The 21800-nt window shown below is 40.2% G+C and overlaps 2 protein-coding genes across 2 annotated transcripts in view; one reads left to right on the top strand and one right to left on the bottom strand.

Annotated features, from left to right (window-relative positions):
• Positions 1–2988, top strand: part of LOC125021537 — a 5708-nt gene extending 2720 nt beyond the window's left edge. The window contains exons 2-6 of the mRNA XM_047607650.1: positions 1–12; positions 460–738; positions 1083–1208; positions 1287–1409; positions 2335–2988. The exon at positions 1–12 is cut by the window's left edge and continues 66 nt beyond it. Of these exons, the coding sequence (XP_047463606.1) occupies positions 1–12; positions 460–738; positions 1083–1208; positions 1287–1409; positions 2335–2387 (593 nt within the window). The 3' untranslated portion in view covers positions 2388–2988. The remainder of the gene's footprint in view (positions 13–459; positions 739–1082; positions 1209–1286; positions 1410–2334) is intronic.
• Positions 2989–14513: 11525 nt separating this feature from the next.
• On the bottom strand, positions 14514–16032 carry LOC125021527 (GTPase IMAP family member 9-like). The gene has a single exon (XM_047607639.1). The coding sequence runs from the start codon at positions 15641–15643 to the stop codon at positions 14795–14797; it is 849 nt and encodes a 282-aa protein (XP_047463595.1). The 5' UTR covers positions 15644–16032; the 3' UTR covers positions 14514–14794.
• Between the last annotated feature and the right edge of the window lie 5768 nt (positions 16033–21800).

Raw genomic sequence — 21800 nt, 5'->3', positions numbered from 1 at the left:
TGTTGAGTGACGGTCAGTCAACTACGACTCCCAGCATGCACCTCTCAGAAAACCCCAATAACAGGATGTTTTTACTGGATGCAAAAACTGAAAAATACTCTGTAAAAATGATCCAACATTCTCATGTCTGTCAGTCTTTTACCAGCAGCAGAGGCTCATGGGTAATGTAGTGTTAAGAGGCAGAAAGTAATCCAGTTATGTCCGGGGGGGGGGGTCCTTTAAACCCTTTAAACCCTTTAAACCCTTCAAACCCTAGAGACCTGAGGTGGTGAACTAATGTCAACATGTATTTGTCACATTAGAACATCAGAGCTGATTCAGACACTTGTCAACATCATCACATTAGACACATTAGGACATTTGTTCTTCTTCATGGTTCCTTGTTTAGGGTTGGGGGGGGGGCATCTGGCCGACCTCTGACCCCTTCACATGTTGTGTCTGTGTGACCTTTGACCTCAGCCTCAGACCCCAGACACGTGGTCAGAGTCCTCAGTGGAGACGACGTCCTGCTGGATTCCAGCCTGATGCTGGAGGAGACGGGGGACGTCCGGTGGACTCACGCCCAGCTGCTGGTGAAGAACAACATGATTAGGTGTGAGATCCACTGTGAGCTGATGGCGGACGGATCATTGAGACTGAGACGAGTTCAGAGAAAAGACTCAGGAAACTACACCATGGAGGCTTTTAGGAAAGACGGGAAGCTGATAATGAGAAGATACTTCCTGCTGCAGGTGGACGGTGAGGACGGGACACAACTAGAAAACATTTGTCCTGCAGTGGGGACACTCCACATTAAAGATACAATACATGACATAACATAGCATAACACAACATAACGTAACGTAACGTAACGTAACGTAACGTAACATAACATAACATAACATAACATAACATAACATAACATAACATAGCATAGCATAGCATAGCATAGCATAGCATAGCATAGCATAGCATAGCATGACATGACATGACATGACATGACATGACATGACATGACATGACATAACATAACATAACACAGTAGGACTCCACCCTCTCTCCTCCAGGTTCAGTAACAGACGTGTTTCCGACTCTATCACCAGATCCTGGCTCTGCTTTCTCCTACGTCTTCCCACTGCTGCTCCTCTCCATCTTCTTCGTCGTCCTCTTCGTCCTGTGGAGGAGGAGGACTCAGAGGACTCAGAGGACTCAGAGGACCATGACCTCAGGTCCAACCAATCAGACACAGTTTAGACTCCAACACCTGGTTTGTTTCAGAGTTAATGAATCACGATCTACTGCTGCAGGTCCAAAGGAGGAGAACCTCTATGTGGTGATGAATGCTGGAAAGAAGCCAAAAGTCCAGGAGGAGGACGAGGAGGAGGACAAGAAAGAGGACAAGAAGGAGAAAGAGGAGGAGTCTGCATATGGTACAAACACAATAACACTCACACATTCACACAAACACTCGTAGATACCAACAGATGCTAACAGATGCTAATAGATGCTAAATAAAAAGTAAAAGTAAAAACTTTCATTCTGATGAAGATGAAGATGAAGATGGAGCCAGACTCCCCTTCATGTTGGTTAAAACATGCAGGCTGCCCCCTGGTGGCCGTTTACATCCACTGCCTCCATGTTAGGGTCAGGTTGGTCTCGGCTGCAGAAGGAGGAACAAGAGCGGCATCGTGTCACATGATGAAGGATTTCACTTCAGCTTCTACTGGATGAGGTGTAATAGATGCTGTAGCTACACTATATGTTTAGAACACATATATAAACCAACGTATTAACCAGCCTGTAGTGATAAATCTGTGTGAGGACGCAGCATAAACAATACACAGCTAGTGAACATTTATGTTCTACTCACACACAACAAACACAAGGTGACGACGTGCAGTTATGACGTCACTCTGTTAAACACCGTCCAGGTGTGCTATTAGCTTAGCTTAGCTAAAGACCTGTCATCAGCGTGTTCCCTCTGGACGACTCAGGGAACTCGGTCTTTGTGTTCTGGTTCTCCCTGTAACCCTCTTTCCTTTGTGTTCTGGTTCTCCAGTTCCCTGTAACCCTCTATCCTTTGTGTTCTGGTTCTCCCTGTAACCCTCTTTCCTTTGTGTTCTGGTTCTCCAGTTCCCTGTAACCCTCTATCCTTTGTGTTCTGGTTCTCTAGTTTCCTGTAACCCTCTATCCTTTGTGTTCTGGTTCTCCCTGTAACCCTCTATCCTTTGTGTTCTGGTTCTCCATGTAACCCTCTATCCTTTGTGTTCTGGTTCTCTAGGTCCATGTAACCCTCTATCCTTTGTGTTCTGGTTCTACCTGTAACCCTCTATCCTTTGTGTTCTGGTTCTCCAGTTCCCTGTAGCTCTACCATTTCCGTGGAACCAGAGGAAGACATCTACGTGTGACGACCAATCAGAGCTCACCTGGAGACTCAGCTCTTTCTTTTACTCATTGACCCTAATCCTGGTTTTGAGATGTTCCTGATGATGAAGATGAACGGTGTCGTCTTCAGGCTCCTGGTCTCCACAGTTACAATCATTTACTGTAAATACAGATTCTCTCCAGGATGGAAAGTAGCCAGGAAAACACAGATCACACACTGAAGCAAACTTTGCTTAATCAATCAATCAATAAATCAATAAATAAATAAATAAATAAGGTGCAGTTCCTCTAGAACCCACTAGAGGCCACCAGCCCCATAGACCTCTATGTTAACTGAACAGTTCTGGTGTCATGATGAATGTTTCTAGGACTCATCTCTTTAAATCGGATCAAGATTAAAGCTCAGCTGATTTAAGGGGCGTGGCCTGTTTGATTGACAGGTGTGTGTCCTCAGCTTTATTCTTCATGTTTTATTCTGCACCATGTGGATGTGGAGGCCTGAAGACTGAACTGCACTGAACTGAAAGTGTATTTAATATATAATCCTGTAAAAACCCTCATTATTCTGCACTTGATCTTTTATATTTAATCAGAGCTGGTTCAATAAAAAGTTCCTGATGAAAAGAGTCGTAGTTATGGGCTACGGGGCTTCGTCTGAAGCCCTATTGTTATCCTGCGTGTTTCTTCTTCCTATTGATTATTAATGATGGTCTGGAGGGGCAGCCACTCTCTTGTTATCCAAATCTTTGTTATTATTAGTGTGGATGCCCAGAGGGCATCCGTGTTTCTTCTTCCTACTTTTTTTTATTATTGGGGCTACGGGGCTTTGCCTGCAAAGCCCAGAGGCCCTATGGTTATCCCTCGTGTTTCTTATTATTATTTTATATGTTCTTCTTATTTTTATATATCAAAATGTGCAGCTTGATCGGGATCAGTGTGCTATTAGTTTTCTTTCCGAAATATGAATTGAAAACTGCAATAAATTTCCAATTGAAAATGAATGGGACGGCCGAAAAAAGAGCTTTTCAAAGGTCTACTCCTCAGGCAAACTTTCACCTACAGACTTCATTTACACTTTAAAATCTGTTGTCCTCAAAGGAATTCCTATTTCACTTGGTGACTCCAGTGAATTATCCCAGACATGCTCTGTAAGCACCTGCACATGAGAAAAAGTTTGGTCTAAAATAACATAGAACTGTATCTGTGCTCACGTAGAGGATGTAATTCTATGTCCACAATATACATTTTGTACAATGATTGATGTATTTTGTAGAGCAGTTCCTCCACAGCTAATCTGAGAGGTATTTAAACAGCCCGTAAATAACAATGAAATTTGCCACATAAACATCGTTCACATTAATTCATTGTAAATCTAAGGAGCAGGAGTCCAGGCTGAAAAGTCAGTGTCACTCTTCAAGAATATATGGACCTTGTGGACCATAGCTTTAGTTAAATCATACCAGATGAAGTAGTATTCATGAAGAACATGTGTGTGTCTGTGTAGGATACAGCGAGAGACGAGGCCCTAGAATGAACTGTTGGTTTTGCTGACAGGTGTCAGTGAAGATCAGTCCTCATGAGGGTCCAAGTTCAGCAGAACTCCAGCTCATCTCCACTGCCATGTGTTTGCATTTGTTGTTAAATGTTAATTTCTTATTATTTAGGTACTGAAAAACTTTTATTTTTTCGTTAATCTGGGGGTGGGCGATACGGCAAAAATATCATATCACGATTTTTTAAAAATAAAATCATGATTTCGATTTTATCACGATCTTAAATTGAAAAATGAAAAACAGACAATATTTTCTGGGCATTCAGAGTAGAAACGTGGCATGGCAGTGTTGGAGAAGTATTTTCGTGTGGGCAGCTCAAACGGGTCACGGGTCAACTACTTTAAGCAGCGTTTGAACCCCTCGTTTTCTACCGTCTTGAACGGTACCATATCTTTTGCAAGTTAAAAGGTAACTGCTTCTGTTACCTCCTTCCATCGCTTGCTTGACTTGTCATACGGAGTGTCTTTGTTAAACGCCTGTGTTAATGTTTTGGTCTTAGACTAGCTGCTGCCTCGGGCCCCTCCCTGTTTGTCTCTCAGCATATTGTTTGGGATGATTCCTCTTCAAATGATTGAGCAGGTTCCTCGTGTTGCGAACCTGTTCTGTGCAAACTTTGCACAGAACATCTGCCTGCGCTTCATTAGTTGAGGAAAATCCAAACCAATTCCATATAATGGAAGTGGATTTTCTTTTAGTGACCAACTCTGTTTGTCTTTCAGCCATGTCTCCATGCGGCCACCGCTACACACATAAACAATAAATATGAATGTACAATATCATAATGAAGACTAATTCAGGGACATCTCTGTAGACATCTTTTCGACAACCTGAAAGTGACTTTCACTTTTCGATCAAATTTAGACGTTGTTTGGACGCACATGAGTTACGTCTTTTCAACGTCTGTTCAAATAGTTTTTGCTGGGTGGGCTTAGTCTCACTCATCCAGACTGGAAAACACAAAAACCAGTTCTCTTTGTTGTGGTGTGTCGCCCACCTGCTCCTTGCTCTGAGTTTTTAGCTGAATTCTCTGAGTTTCTCTGTGATTTAGTGCTTAGAACAGTTAAAGTCAATATAGTAGGTGACTTTAACATCCATGTTGATGTTGGCAGTGACAGTCTTAGCTCTTCATTTATGTCATTATTAGACTCAATTGGCTTTTTTCAGAATGTAAATGGTTCAACTCACTCTAGGAGAGTAGCAACCATCAGCTCCCTCCTCTACATGGAGGACATCCAGCTGTATGCCAGGACTCACTGATCCACAGCACCAGGATCTACAGCATCAGAATATCATTCAGATAAATGTGGTCTGATGATGACGTTTTGTGTCTTTCTTTGTCCACCATGTGTCCACATGAATGTGTCCCTGTTGCTACGGAGACAAACTAACTTGTGGACATTGTCCAACCAGAGGAGAGCTGACGCTTCTTATTGAGAACAGTGTCTCCCAGTGAACAGTGGCTGCAGGAGTGGACACATATTAGCAGCAGCATTGGCAGCTTGTCTTTGTCTTGGTTTGTCTTGGTTTGTCTCCAGCTGTTAGCCGCGTTAGCCCAAGTGCTAGCAGAATCCCCGACTAACGTATGCTTGGCTTGGTTCATGTGCTGTTTGAAGCTGGAAAGAAAACTCCTTCCTGCAGAGTGTGATGATACTTTATGTGTCTCCACTGGTCCCTCTTGGTGTCTTTGTCCTCAAATGTCCCATGGAGAGGACCAACGTGCTGTTTAGCGTCTTCCATCTTTATGGGTTGGTTCTGCTGCCTGTCACTACCGGATCAGCTGGTGCTAACGCTAACGCTACTTGGACAAACTGAGACACGTTCACAGTCGTTCTGCTGCAGACTGATTAACAAGAACTAGAGTGGAGTCCCAAGAAGAAACAGAAGTCTGTAGAAGGTGTCTGGTAAATACAGAAGCTGTGGTTGTGCCAAAGAGGAAAAAGGCACAGCAGTTTAGCAGTTTATTGTCTATCTCTGCTCAGTAGAGCAGGAACTAGATAAACCAAAGGAGACGTCTGGTGGTTTATTGTCTTCCTCTCTGCCAGTCACATCAAACTGTTGAGTCCAACGTGCTGACCAGACAAAGACACTCATGCAATTATCAGCTGACGACATCCATTTCCTGCTGTTTAGAATTGTTTTTACATTCCTCTGCACTGAAGGTCTGGGTTAGAGTCCAGCTTGTCTTGAGTTTGCATATTCTCCCTGTGTTCCTGTGGATTTTCTCCAGGTACTCTGGCTTCCTCCCCCCTCCAGAGACATGCTGGTTAGGCTGATTGGTGACTCTACATCGACCCTCGGTGAGACTACGAATAGTTGTTTGTCTGTGTTAAATCTGTGATAGACTGGAGAGAGAGGCTCCAGCAGCCCCCACCAGCCTAGTAAGGATAGGCAGTAGTAGAAGATGAGACTAAAATTTCATTGTGTAAAATTCAAAATAATCAAACCTATCAGAATATTTGGTAACCCTTCCTTTTACAGTTCGGTAAACCAGGTAATAAGATGTATTTAAATTACATATTTATCTGGTAAATACCAACAATTTACCTGATATTTACCTGACATCTACCAGGTATTTACCCAATAATTACCTGGTAGATATCCTGCAATTGCATATTGTAGACAATAAACCCAGTGAATGTGTCTATATGTGACTTGGTTATGGTGATAATACCTTATATATTTACCTGATACTTACCGGGTATTTACTCAAAAATGATTGCATATGTACCTGGTAACTACCACTTATTTACCTGGTAAATACCAACAAGTTACCTAGTATTTACTAGATATATACTGAAAACTACCAGGTATTTATCCAGGAATTATAGACTATTTATTACCAATCAACCTGTGTAGTGACAGTGAAGGTAGTAATGACTCTGTTATTTACCGGTAATTACCCAGTATTTACTTGATAACTTGCAACTATTCACAAGTAACTACTTTCTAATTACCCAGTAGTTACAATTTACCAAATAACCTCCATGTATTTATGCAGATATTAACTGGTATTTACCCAATAATTACAAATGTGTACCACATACATTCCAAAACATTATCAAGTAAAATCCTGTGAATTACCCTGAAAGGGAGGTGGTTTTGTTTCTATGATATAACCATGTACTTTCCTGCTAACTGTAGATTATAATCCACTCACCCATCAGGGTGTGTGGTTTTGAACATGGTATCTGGCAAAAACTCCCATATCTCCCTGATAATTATCAGGTAAATATCGGGGTGATATCAGAGTTTTACAGAGTAGTTACCCTGTAAGGAAGGTGAACCTGTACTGTAAAAGGAAGCGTGATTTGTTTCTATGATATTACCCTGAACTTTCCTTTACATAAAGATACAACAATATACAATGCATTTTGTTACACTCCTTCACACAACCTGTGACAAATATGCAAAAACAGGTGAACAGTCAAACAGACCAATTTTAATCCTCTTAATCAAAACTTGATGAGAGCAACTTCAATAATCAATACATGAAGTGCAAAACAGTGGCATAGCTTTTAAGTGTACTTATAATTCAAAACAAGTACGACATGTTATAAAAAAGTGCAAAGTGCAGTTGCATCTTGTATGGAATCTAACACAGAAGAGGTAGAAATAATATATATATATAAAAATAAAACCTCACTCATCCAACGTGCAAACTGACAATGCCTTCTACTACTATGCCTAAATAAAAGGAGTAAGGCTGACAACATCCTAGTGGAAATGGCAGGGAGTGGCTAGTCAACGGTTAATAAACGATATCAAACTCTAAGGGCAAAGATAAAAGACTTTTGGAGAAAAGAAACCAGGGTCCAACTACCACTAAAAGGTTTTTGGATACAAGAAATGTGGTTGAGTCCCTACCAGATAAAACAAAAAGACAGTGCAGTAATACATTAAAATAAATGTATTTTTCTTTTAAATGACATGAAATTACTGCATTTTAGAACTTGATCCCTCACTTTGGCATTTTATATTTGATAGGGAGCAGCTCTGTGGCCTTCCTCATTTTTTCGATTTTTTCCTGCAGGGGTTTGTTGGCATCTAGAAATGCTTTGCATAATCTTGCATGGTTCGCTGAAGTCTGTTTTTCTTTGAAGAGGGGCATCTCCCCCAAGTCTGCACCCTCTGTGGCTATAATTTTCTAGATGATGGGTTACCTCTCTTTCCAAATGATTTGCTCCTCTTCCATTCATCATCAGAGGAGTCTGAAGACCCATGTTTTTTGTGTTTCTTCTTCTTCTTCCTCTTCTGATCCTCATAAGAGTCAGAGGAGTCAGAGGAATCTCCATTCCTCATTGTGCGTTGCCCTTAAATTTAGAAAAAAAGAAATGTTAGAAATGAGCAAATCTATGAGTTTGAGTATGAGTTCTCTTTATCATCATAATTATTTTCATTTTTCACGTGAAAAGAACAGCAGCATCACAAACGCAGGCAAAACAGATGAGGGGGTGATGGGGTACAGTATTTAAAAATAATAATAAAACCATAATCAGTATAAATAAATATTTTTTGATTTTGTCTCAAAAGATTTACTTGTAGTTGTCGTAGGTCATTTTAAAAACAACACAACGGGCGGAAGAGTATAGATACCTTTTGAAGTTGTGAGACTTCTGTGTGGAGAACCCTCTCTCGGTAGAAGTCACGCTGCTCTTTCAGGAATCAGTTCTCCTCTTCCAAGAGACGGATTTCTTCTTTCAGTAGCTGGTTCTCCCCTTTTAATCTTTGAAAGTCACCCTTTAACTTTGTTGTTGCATTCTGTTGAATCTCTTCAACTAAAAATAGTGCAACAAGATGTATTAAATACTTAATATGTTAAGCTTATCTTATTATTTCACTGTGTTCACTCCCAACTTTGTGTTCAGTCATAAGCTGTTCTATTTCATTTACACTTCTAAGCTTTGTAGGTCCCTGAATATCCCAGGTATGTGAACTAAAATTAAGAAAAGAGTTCCTGACAGCCTGGCGCCATGCAAGACCACTGTATGTACAACAAAGACTGAATAAAAAATTTTTTTTAAAAAAATCCACTTTTAAGAAAATAGCCAGTCTACAAGTTCACAACGCATGTGTGTATTTAATGTCTCTTTTGTATGAATAGAAAATTCTCAGCTATGATAAAAAAAAGTCTCTCTGAGAAGTCATAGGCTTAATGTATCTCTAGAATACAATAATATACATAAATAAATTTGTTCTATCATGGCAGGCTAGTTCTCAAAGTGGGGTCCTTGAGCTAGCTAATATAGCATCCAAATGAGTTTAAACACTAACACAGCTAAATTAAACGTGTTGGTGTTAAACGTGAACACACAACACCGGACATGTACTGAGAATATTATGTGAGAGTGGAGTCTGTCTTTCTCATCTTCAACCATCAACCATCAACCATCGGGCCTCTCCTCCACTTTCTGTCCGTCTGTAGTCTTTGCTAAACTAGTCAGGAACTATATATATATAGATATAGATAGAGAGAGAGAGAGAGAGAGAGGAGGTAAACAGTTGATAGGATGGTTCCAGGAGGAGAAGCTATTGGCAAAGAAGAAAAGATGCCCTGTTTGTAACAACAAAATGAAATTGAAAAGAACAAACACGACCGAGGACGGCTATCGGTGGTCAGTGATGAGCATCATTGCCAAACATTATTATCATTATTATTATCATACATTGAAGTCAATGGCAAGTTGCATGTAATTCCCCCTAGAAATGACCATATTGACAATGTCATGTACTATCATAATGTAGGTGTTACTCCTTCTAACTATCTTTGCAATGCATAAGCCTACTTGCTATGTTGAATGAATGATTGAAATACTTTTTTTGTGAGAACAGTACAGCAAATACAGTTAATAACAATTAATGTTAATGTCCTTTAGCACAAAAAGCCTTGGGCTTGTTTCAACTGTGGTCACGTATGTTATGTTACAGGAGCTGCAGAAAATCAATTCACAGGAGCAGGAGTATCACAAGATCCGTCAGAGATGGTTCAATATTCTCCCGGTCTCACATGTCATTATCATCATGGATGAAAATTATGCACAGGTTGGTTGCTCTCTCTCTCCCTCTCACTTCAGTTCAAATGGCTTTGTACACATGATGTAACACTACATTTAAAACATTTATCTCTTATGCTTAGTATAGTTACCCCTCCCATCCTTGTTGCTAATACGGAGTTGTCCTCTTTTTTGGGTCAACTTGTCACAGGGTTTGAGGAGCAGACATGTGGATATGCTAGAGGATGGAATATGTGGGAGCAGCAAATCACTGACTAGGGTGACTCCACTTCTGTGTGAAATTTGCTGTGCAGCTTTCGTAGCGATAGATGAGAGCAAGTTCAGACACAAAAGAAAGGTAAACTTGTACTTTGTTCATAAAATGTCAATTTCTGTCTTGTGTTGTACGGTGTAGTATAAAGTAGCTGTTAAAACAAGAACAATAGGTTTTAAAAGTCCACTCAAAAACATCTAAAATCTATAAAGCTCCAAAGTGATTGCGACTTTAATATTCTCAAATGTTGTATTTAAGTTGGACTGCCTATAAGCATGACATTTCGTTTATTTTTAGTATGGACTTGGACGTTTTGGAAAGACCTGGCGACGTCGCTCATGGGTCTTTGGGATGATGGAAGTCAGGTCAGGTCCCGTAGGTTTTAAAACCAGTCAAAAATCGATCCAGGAGGAGATTACTCCCAATCATTACAAAATCTGTTAGACCTGGAAGTGAAATCATTAGTGATTGCTGCCGGTCCTACAGCCGGTTGTCGCCTGACGGCTACATACACTACCAGGTAAATCCCCAGAGGTATTTTGTCCACCCTGGGGCTGGTGCTCATGCACAGCACATTGAACGGGCACGGCGGACTTATAAGGAGGACATCTACAGGTACAAGGGGACCCTAACAGAGAAGGCCTTAAAGACGAACTTAAGATTCATTGAGTGGAATGATACTTTCTTGTTCCAAAAGGAAGACAAGCTGAGGATCCTGGGTGTGGAGGGGGCAACTGGGGAATCGCCCGGGCAGGAAGGAGCTGAAACAGAGAAACAGGGTCAAAAATGTGTCTCTTATCCTAAGTCTGGGAGCTAAAGTCGAGCAGTGGCTACGATCCGGCAGCGAGGTGATGCAGGGCTGAGTAGAAGTAGGCTGGTGGTGATTGCAGGATGAGTTTCAGCTGAGCAGCTGCTGATGGGCTCTATCTATCTAACACACCTGAAATCACTCACCAGACACACACACTCAAACAGCAGCTGTGAAATAAACAGTAGGATGACGGGACTTTGGTGTTAATTAGAGTTTTGGATGTGTCAAAGATTAATTATAAAACTGATTTGATTGCATCATTATTTTTTATGTAGTGTCAGAGTCTGGACTCCTTCATGGTCAAAAATGCCCATAGACTTCCATTACAACTACATTTTTTAATCTGGCTGGGGTTTAATGTAAAGTACTGTGTGTTGCTTTTTTATTTATGATGCAGCAAAAACACTCAATAATTAACATTTCAGTTAACATTATATAATAAAAGATGTGTATTCAACAGCCTGACAGCAAATGGAAAGAAGCTGTTTTTAGTCGGGACGTCCATGTCCAAATGCTCCTGTACGTCCTTACATACACTGTATGTGTGTGAGTGTGTGTTTGTGTTTTCAGACACTGCAGCATCAACTTCAGACCAGTCAGAGAATGTTTCTATGAAATCACATGACCTCCTCTCTGCTGACTCACTGTAAAATCATCTGTTCTCTACTCGTCTCCAAACTGAACAAGTCAACGACACAGATGAGAACAGCTTCAAATATCTCATCTCATTTTCCGTATCACTTAATCCTCACTAGGGTTGTGGTGGTTGCTGGAGTCTATCCCAGCTGGCATCGGGCGAGAGGTACATGTACAAAGACTTGCATGGATTTCTCACTGACACATGGAGTGCGTTAAAATCCAGAAACTGGCGTCCGACCCCCCAAAAATCAGGGGCCTAGGAAATAGGAAAAGATGCTAACAGCATCTATTCCTGCTTCTCCTTTTCTAAGTTTCCTAGTTCAGATTGTGTTTTTTGGTGCTGTTGAAGGAGGATCTTTTCAGAAAGGGTAGTTCACCTACGCACAAATCATGCGACAATTTCTCACATTTTGGATAATTATTTGGTTAACAGAGAATAGATGTTGATTTCAGCGCTGAGGCTTCGGTCAGTTCACCTTAGGGGTAAAAAGAACCAAAAGCTCCACTTCAGGGACGTACAGTGATCTTATTCTACCTAGACTCCGCCCCTAAGACAATGGGGAGGAGTCCTGCCTCTCATGTGTCAGTGAGTTTCTGTGTGTAGCTGATTAGCTTCATCTGGTCTCCAGCATGTGAGATATCAGGGTGTAATGTGTCCTGGTCTGTGAGCAGCTGTAGCAAAGCGAAAAACAACGACTAATATGGTGAGTTAACAGAAATAACATTCTACTTGGTTCTTCCAAGTGTTATTCACAGGCTGAAGGTCTTATTAACCCCTTTAAACCCAACAGTGCAGACACACACACACACACACACACACACACACAGACACACACACACAGACACACACAGACACACACACACACACACACACACACACACACACACACACACACACAGTTTATTCACACCATGTGAAATGACACATCAGCAGACTTGTTTTTTATTTCATTGTTTCTCGTTGAAGGTGCAACGTACCAGCTGCTCAGCTGATTCACATGCAGGACTTAGGATTTAGCTGGACGCCACATCTGATGCTGTCTGTCAACATCACAACACTGTACAACCACAGCACACAACTTGGTCTGACATTGCTAATGTCCGTTAACGTTTTGTTGTCAGGAGACATTATGTAAAGTTGTTTTGATAGTTTTAAAACATTACCAAAATATCACCACTACTGCTAATGCTAAGATGCTACTGCTATTAGTGCTACTATCACTTAAATGCTGTTTTACTTCTGCTGCTGCTATAACTACTACTACAATAATAATAACTTATAATAAGGTTCTGTATCCTGTTGTCCCTGCTGTAAATCTAATTGCTCCACCGAATCAGCCTTTGTTCTTTTGGCTGAGTGCATGAATCTGGTCCTGATCGAAAACTGAAGTAAACTTTTGTTGAAGGTTGTTGTTTCTCCTCCTAAGTGCCAGATGATTATTTTGTGTCGTGCTAGAACCCTCTCTGCTTTATCCTCATATTTCTTTCCTTTTTTAATCCCCTCACAGGTCCTCCACACTGGCCCCTGGCTGACTGGTTCCTGGATGACTGGTTCCTGGCAGACTGGTTCCTGGCAGACTGGTTCCTGGCTGACTGGTTTCTGGCTGACTGGTTCCTGGCTGTCTGGTTCCTGTCCCTGTTAAAGTGGCTGCTTGAACGCCTGCCCTGGACTGACTGGCCCGTGACTGACTGGTTCCTGGCAGACTGGTTCCTGGACTGACTGGTTCCTGGCAGACTGGTTCCTGACTGACTGATTCCTGGACTGACTGGTTCCTGACTGTCTGCTGACCTCTGCTTCATTGTCACCTGGTACATTCCTCTCACTCACCTCTAACTGCACCTCAGCTTCTCCCTCAGTATCTGTAATAACATGATATTGTTGGTGTTATACGTATTTATGCCACCTACACTACATCCATACAAGAGGTGAAACAATTTGACAATAGCTTGTTTTTGAAATACATGAAATGGGAAAAACTGTGGAAAGACTGTTCACCATCATACCGAGGTTTGATTTTGTGCAGTAAGTGTGGTCATCACATCATACTGAGTTGCATAAAGAACATTTGAACACTTACTAGATCAGATATGTCACTTTTCTCCAAGGCTGGATCCAGCAGAGCCAGTGTAGCGTAGCAACAGCCTTTAGGACGCTAGTAGACTCTCTGAATTCACTCTCATGGTTCACGGAGACACGTCTCACACCTAATCACAGAACACATACCTGGTCTCTGTGTCGTTTTCCTATCCTGGGAACTGTTTTCTTGTGTTTTCCTCCCTTCATCCCCTGGTTAACACCTCAGGAAGTAACAGTGGGTTAACTGTGCTAGTGTTTGGGAGGTGAAGAGCAAGAAATTCTTCATTGTTAAAGCAAAAGGGAGCAATAATCACAGCTGGTTAATTAAACATTAGTTTCAGGGACATAACAGTCAGAAGTTTAGGACTGTGATCCCTTTGTCAGGTTAAAGGCGATATAACATAAATCTAACTACTCCAGCTTTGTTTTCTTTTGCTCTGTGTGTTATATTCATAGATCAAAATCCTCCAAATCACTGACACCAATAAAGTCAAGGTGTGAACATGGAGGAAGAAACCTGCAGTTACATATTCCTGTGACTAATAAATCTGTATGAACTTTTACACTGAGAACAGTCACTATCTGAACATAGAGTTGAAAGAAGGAAGGAGGCGCGTTTAAATTAGTCACTTAATAAAGTTAAAAGTAAAGTGAGTTGACCTTAAAGTGGGTACGAAGAAGCTTTATTATTAAGCAGTATTACCTGGGAGGGTGAACTTTGAACGTCATTTGAGCATGATGGTGATGCAGTCAGAAATCCAAAAGCGTCACCGAAGCATCACCATGTTGTAATCAAGAACCAGTCAGAGGTTTGAAAGCAGCTTTAATGTCTGAGTACTACAGCAGTGGTTATGATGCACAGAGTGATTGATGCTTTAGATATTAGGACACAACAGGAAAATAACTACTAACTTTATCTACAACATTAGTTTCTGTCGTTAATGACTCCAGAGGTCACAGGAGAAGCTGATTGGTTGAAAATCACACAATCAATAAGAAATAACGATTATTCAGATCATGAAGCTCCTCATCTCTGAAGGAACTGAAATCTCATGGACCATTAGACCAAGATATGATGATGTGATATCACTGAATCACACATGGCTTCGGCTTCACTGCCATTGCTGCAGCTGCAGCTGCACCTCCCGCTATAGCTCCCACTGTAACTCCCACTGGACCTCCCGCGACTCCAACAAGTCCTCCAGCAAGTGCTCCAGCAATTACAGCGTTAGCTTTTAAGATGGCCCGAATGAAGCTGTTGTTTCTTTCAGCTTGTTTTCTTGCCTCTTCAATCTTCATCAACACATTTATTGTCAGAAGTTGTTTGATTTCTTCCAGTATGGCTTTATTGGCTTCTCTGAACATCTCATTGGTGTAATATCTTCCTCCATTGACCTGAACCATGTGGTTGATCTTCTTCAGCAGATCTCTGACCTGAGATGGATCTTTACCTCTGTTGTTGAACACATGAAATCTTCCTCCACACTGACTGATGAAGTCACTGAGAGCTTTGTTTCCTTTAATCAGATCATCCATGGAGACTCCATCTTCCTCCAGATCGTCTCCATGAGTGAACAAGACCATCATGTAACGAGCTGCTTCTTCTCCAAAGATCTGACGAATGATTTTCACTGTTTTCTGTTCTTCTTTAGTGAATCTGTTTGGTTGAATCACCACCAGGAACACATGAGGACCAGGAGCAGAGTATGAGATGCATCTACCAATCTCTCTCTTCACTTCAGCCTGATTTAATCTGGTGTCAAACAGACCTGGAGTATCAACCACAGCCAGGATCTGACCTTCAAACTCTCCTGTTTCCTTCTGACACTCTGATGTTACTGAAGTAACGTTCATTGTGGATTTAAAAGCTTTTTCTCCTAAGATGGTGTTTCCTGCTGCACTCTTCCCAGCTCCAGTTCTCCCAACTAGAACCATCCTCAGCTCTTTCTCCTGTTGAACATCTGTTGGAGAAATGACAGAGACATTAGAGATGAGGTAAAGAGATAAAAATACGAAATGTTACCACCATCACATCTCTATCAGCAGCTCATTGAATAACAAGACCTCAAAAAACAAAAAATGCTAATGCTTAAAAAAAAAATGATCAACAGTGAGTTTGAGTTTACGGCCAAAGAGCTGAACAGAAGTCTTGTATGAATTGTATAGATACACCTGTTCAACACAGTTACAAGTTGACTGTTTGTAGTGAACACTTTTGGTTTGTTTTTGTGTTCTTTCTTTTGAAATGTACCTTTTTCTCTTTCCTCTCCTTCTATGTTTGTCTGTGTGTCTGGAAATGTCCTTGTTGTATTAAAGCTGCACATTCTGAACCTTCTCTTGTGTTTTTGTCTAAGGTTTGATTCAGTTTTCTCCCTATATAAACTAAAAAAAACACTTAATTTGTACGTGTACATCACTCCCACACAGTCCTACTGTGCTCAACTAACATACTTTTCTCTTTTTCTCCTCACTTAATTAATACTTGTCAAACCAAAATATTTCAATTGCATTAAAACTGTTTAAAAGAATCCTGTTGATTCAACATGATTCTTATGTTACTGTAACACCAGTTTATTGTGTAAGGTTGAAGTGATTTCATCACTTCTGGGTACTTGACTTTCACCTGTTACTCCAAAATGATTTCTTAATATTATTCAAAACAAAAATGATTTGCATGAACAAAAAAGGTAAAGAGTCAGAGTTCAGTATAAACTTGTTCTTATTTAACTTAATGGTTCACACATTTGACAAAATGGACTCAGTGCATGTTGATAGTTTAGTCTGGAAATTACATTGAATGGACATTTTAAACCACAGGAACTAAACACAAATGCACAACTATACAAAAAACTGTTTCACAATGGGATTTAAAACAAAATCATTTTTGTCTACATTTTGCATGAAGTGTCTACATATATGATGACGCATCGCCTGAATATTGGTATAACCGCTGTCACTGATGGCCGTGGATGTTCATCTGTCACAATTTCATGCTGGATAAATGCTGTGCCGAGTGAGGAAAAACTGGTTCAGCACTCGAAGTATGTTTAACAGTGACTTTGCTCTATAGGTAACACAGATATGTAAATGAAGGAAGATAAAGACCCTAACCCTAAATTATATTGTGTTATTAGCAGATGATACTAAGACAGAATATTGACATCATGATTTTTTAAAGACTATTATTTATTGACTCAGTAAACTTCATGCATCCAGTAATTTATTTAGTTTACAGAGGCTTTTTAACAGTGGATTTCCTTTATCAATAAATATAATTCAACTGAAAAATAAATTAAAACCAAACAAATTACCAACATATAATACCAAGTTCCATTTTAATTTTAATTTTAATTAACTTCAAAGTTTAGGTTGTTTTAATAAAACAGTCAAGACTCATATTCGGCGACACTGAACCCCAACGGCCAGTGTCTAAAAATCTCAACAAGAGGCCGACTGGACGACTAATGTACAGTCCACGTTACACTTAAGCACACACACACACACACACACACACACACGCACACACAGAAACAAACAACACACACACACACACAAACAAACACACACAGACAAAATAACCTATTGTCCGACACCTGTCACTAAATGAACACTAACATGTATTAATTTGATTAATTTACTTACTCAACATGTGGCCTCTTCCCAAACTAGTGGTGGGCGGATTGACCCAAATATCGATAGTATCGATACCAAGTCGGTATATGTCTCGGATCGATACTATCCTGGTGAGATCGATTCTTTACTTTAAATTCCGGGGTTGTTAAGTTGTTTACATATTCTTTATATTTTCACCAGTTGTTGTTTTTGTTGTTGAGAATTTTAATTTAATTTTTGTATTATTGTTTCTTACAATAACAACAATAACAGCACTTGTTTGTTTTGTTTAGTCTGCGTGCACTTTTCATTTAAGATTTTTCTGAAAATAAATAAATATTAAAGCATTTTCTATTTAATTATAAACTTTATCCTGATTCTGTCCTGGGTTTTAACTATTTAATAATGAAAAAGTAAACATCACAAAAACACTTAGCGATTTAGCAAATCAATGACGTATCCAGTACCACCTTATTTATTGGAAAGTATCGGTATCGGCGATACTGGCCCGTATTTATTTGATATCGGATCGATACCAAGCTATGCAGTATCGCACACCACTAGAAACCACAGATATATAAACACCTCCCGGCGCCCAACCATTTCCGCTGGAGGCCAAATTAGATTAAACGTTTTAGTTTTATGGAAGTGTGTCTGTGCCATCAGAGTTTGAATATAAATTGTTAGGTTATTATAGTTTACATAGTTCAACCTCATAAAATTTGACATTAAAAAATCAACCTAAAATAATTCAACCTCAAAAGTTCAACCTCTAAGCTTCCACCTCCACTTTTCAACCACAAACCTTTAACCTCTCAAAAAGCTGGACTTAACTTCCGGGTGAGCAGGAAGAAGCAATCGATCCCCGTCTCTATTAACCCAACGTCCAGCCAATCAGGTTACGCTCCATTGGTCATGAGGCGACCGGCACATAGGACAGATCAGCTATGGCCACCAACAGGACTGCTTCTTCCTGCTCACCCGGAAGTTGAGTCCAGCTTTTTCAGAGGTTAAAAGTTGGAGGTTGATTTGTTTTAGGTTGAAATTTTGAGGTTGATTTTTTTAATGTTAATTTTTAGAGGTTGAACTTTTTTTGATGTTGATTTTTTTCATGTATAGTACATTTACTTAGCAATTTATATTCAAACTCTGATGGCACAGAAACACTTCCATACATTTCTCAACTAAATAATTTTCACGTTCACAAAAGGAATGTAAATGAATTGTGTTGCATCTATTAACTTTATTTTTGTAGATTCAAAGACCTGGTGTTTCTCATTTTTTCAGTGTAGAAAGGACTTCCCTCTGTCTCTACATTAACTAACATGGCCTCTAGTTCAACCAAACTCAGGGTTTCAGATATTCAGGTGTTGTCTCTGAGCTCTAGATTGAATCTGCTGGAGTCACTAAGGTCCTGGATGTGTCCCAGATCTACAGTCAGGTCCATAAATATTGGGACATCAACACAATTCTAATCTTTTTGTCTCTATACACCACCACTCTGGATTTGAAATTAAACAAACAGGATGTGCTCTATCTGCAGACTTTCAGCTTTAATCTGAGGGTATTTACATCTAAATCAGGTGAACGGTGTAGGAATTACAACAGTTTGTATATGTGCCTCCCACTTTTTAAGGGACCAAAAGTAATGGGACAAATTAAAATATCATAAATCAAACTTTCACTTCTGAATACTTGGTTGTAAATCCTTTGTATGTCATGACATGTATATCATGTCAGTTCCTTTCCTTCTCCATACTCTTCTCTTCCCATCACTCTGGTACAAGTTGATCTTTGTCTCATCTGTCCATAGGATGTTGTTCCAGAACTGTGAAGGCTTTTTTAGATGTTTTTTACAAAACTCTAATCTGGTCTTCCTGTCTTTGAGGGTCACCAGTGGTTTACATCTTGTAGTGAACCCTCTGAATTCACTCTGGTGAAGTCTTCTCTTGTTTGTTGATTGTGACTCACATACACCTTCCTCCTGGAGGATGTTCTTGATCTGGCAACTGTTGTGAAGGGTTTTTTCACCTGGGAAAGAATTCTTCTGTCATCCACCACAGTTGTTTCTTGGAGTTGCTGAGCTCACTATTGCGTTCTTTCTTTTTAAGAATGTTTCAAACAGTTGATTTGGCCAAACCTAACTTTTTTACTGTCTCTCTGCTGGTTTTGTTTTGATTTCTCAGCCTAATGATGGTTTGCTTCACTGATAGCGACAGCTCTTTGGATCTCATACTGACAGTTTACAGCAACAGATTCCAAATGCAAAGAGCACACTTGAAATGAACTCTAGACCTTTTATCTGCTCCTTGTAAATGGGATAATGAGGAAATAACACGCACCTTCCATGGAACAGCTGAGCAGCCAATTGTCCCATTACTTTTGGTCCCTTAAAAAGTGGGAGGCACATATACAAACTGTTGTAATTCCTACACCGTTCACCTGATTTAGATGTAAAAACCCTCAAATTAAAGCACATCAAATCCATTGTGATGATGTATAGAGCCAAAAAGATTAGAATTGTGTCGATGTCCCAAAATTTACCTGACTGTATCACATCTAAACAACCACTGACAGTCAGTGAGACACTCCCAGAGGTCCAAGTTCAGGCCAAAGTATTAAAAGTAGTAAAATGTGCCCAACTTAAGTACTATACTATAGTACTGATACACTTCCAAATCGGTTAAGCTGGATGACATGTATAAACATGTTTATCAGGAAACTCCCCAGGAAGGACAAGCTGAACACACCTATATATATATATTTATACAAGTGTGTGTGTGTGTGTGTACAGCTACTTGATTTGACATGATCTAAACATGATTCTTGTACATAAATATAAATGATCATAAATATCTCCACTGCGTATGCATTAGAGACAGTTTCTGTTTTGTTTCTTGGCAGCAACAAGGAGAGACAAAGCCACAATTCACAGTTGATGCTTTTATTTCACCAACAGAACTCAGAAATCCATCTAAAGTATTTTTTCTTCTTAGTTTTCAAAACCAGAACACATCATGAATATAATTAAAAGACTAATCTGAAGCCTGTCAACTATAATTAACTATAATTCACTATCAAACTGGTTCAACTTCATCAGTTCAGACTGAAACTAAACTGAAGTTATATGAATTAAACATTAAATGAGAATCAAAGCTGTAAATGTTCTTATTGTACAGAGCCAGTTGTTTGTCCGTCATCTTCAGGCTGTGAAGTTCTTCCTGCTTCTGAATACTTTCACTTCCTCCAGCTCTGGTTTATATTGAGCTGCTAGTCTCCTCCTCTGAACATGTGATGGATCCTGTCACACATATATTTATCATAACCCAGCCCAGACATCCACCAGTCATATTTAACCCTTATGTCCTCTTCACCTCTTCAGGCATTTTTTTCTTCTTCCATTTGGTGATCATTTTGTCTGTCTTACATTCATTAATCTCACATGTCTCCAGACACCATCCCCAGCGGCCTCTAGGTAACCTAGGTACAAGCTGCTCATCAACAGAGATCATTTCATATCATATCATTTCATATCATATCATATCATATCATATCATATCATATCATATCATATCATATCATATCATATCATATCATATCATATCATATCATATCATATCCAAAGCTAATGATCCATGAGCTCATTAAGGTTCCTTCAGAGATGAGGAGCTTCATGATTAACAGTGACATATTTTGTTGTTGATCTTTGATTCTTCCCGTGACCTTATATCTAAAGCATCAATCACTCTGTGCATCATAACCACTGCTGTAGTACTCAGACGTTAAAGCTGCTTTCAAACCTCTGATTGGTTCTTGATGAACAATGAAATGATCAGTTCATGCTACACACTGTCTCTTTTGCACACTCACACACACACACACACACAGACACAGACACACAGACACACACACACACACACAGACACACACAGACACACACACACAGACACACAGACACACACAGACACACACACACACACACACACAGCCAAGGTTAACACACACACACAGACACACACACACACAGACACACACGTACACACAGACACAGACACAGACACACACACACACAGACACACACACACACAGACACACACACACACACAGACACACACCGGAGACAAACACGGCAAATATGACGTTGGAGACCAAACAGCACAAACCTCCCTATAACCTGCCTAACACAAACTTACCTATCCATCTTCTGAGGCGTGCCGGGCTCGAGGCGTCTTACAGTCATAAACATCAGCGGCCGAAACCCGGACAAGCCAGCCCCCTCTGGAGAACAAAATCACCGCCCAGAGGAAACCACACAACACGTAGCAATCTGCCTCATCTCTTTGGATCCTTGGACCCTGTGGATCTGGGTGGACAGTTTGTACATGCTTGTCCTGTCAGGTCTCTCAGCTGCCTGAGGTACATGCCTCTGTACTCAGCTGTTAGTTACTCACAGCTCCTGGCTTCAAGGTGAATCCCTTTG

The sequence above is a fragment of the Mugil cephalus genome, chromosome 15 (assembly GCF_022458985.1).
Source record: "Mugil cephalus isolate CIBA_MC_2020 chromosome 15, CIBA_Mcephalus_1.1, whole genome shotgun sequence".
Lineage (NCBI taxonomy): Eukaryota > Metazoa > Chordata > Actinopteri > Mugiliformes > Mugilidae > Mugil > Mugil cephalus.
This window is presented reverse-complemented; position numbering and strand designations above follow the sequence as displayed.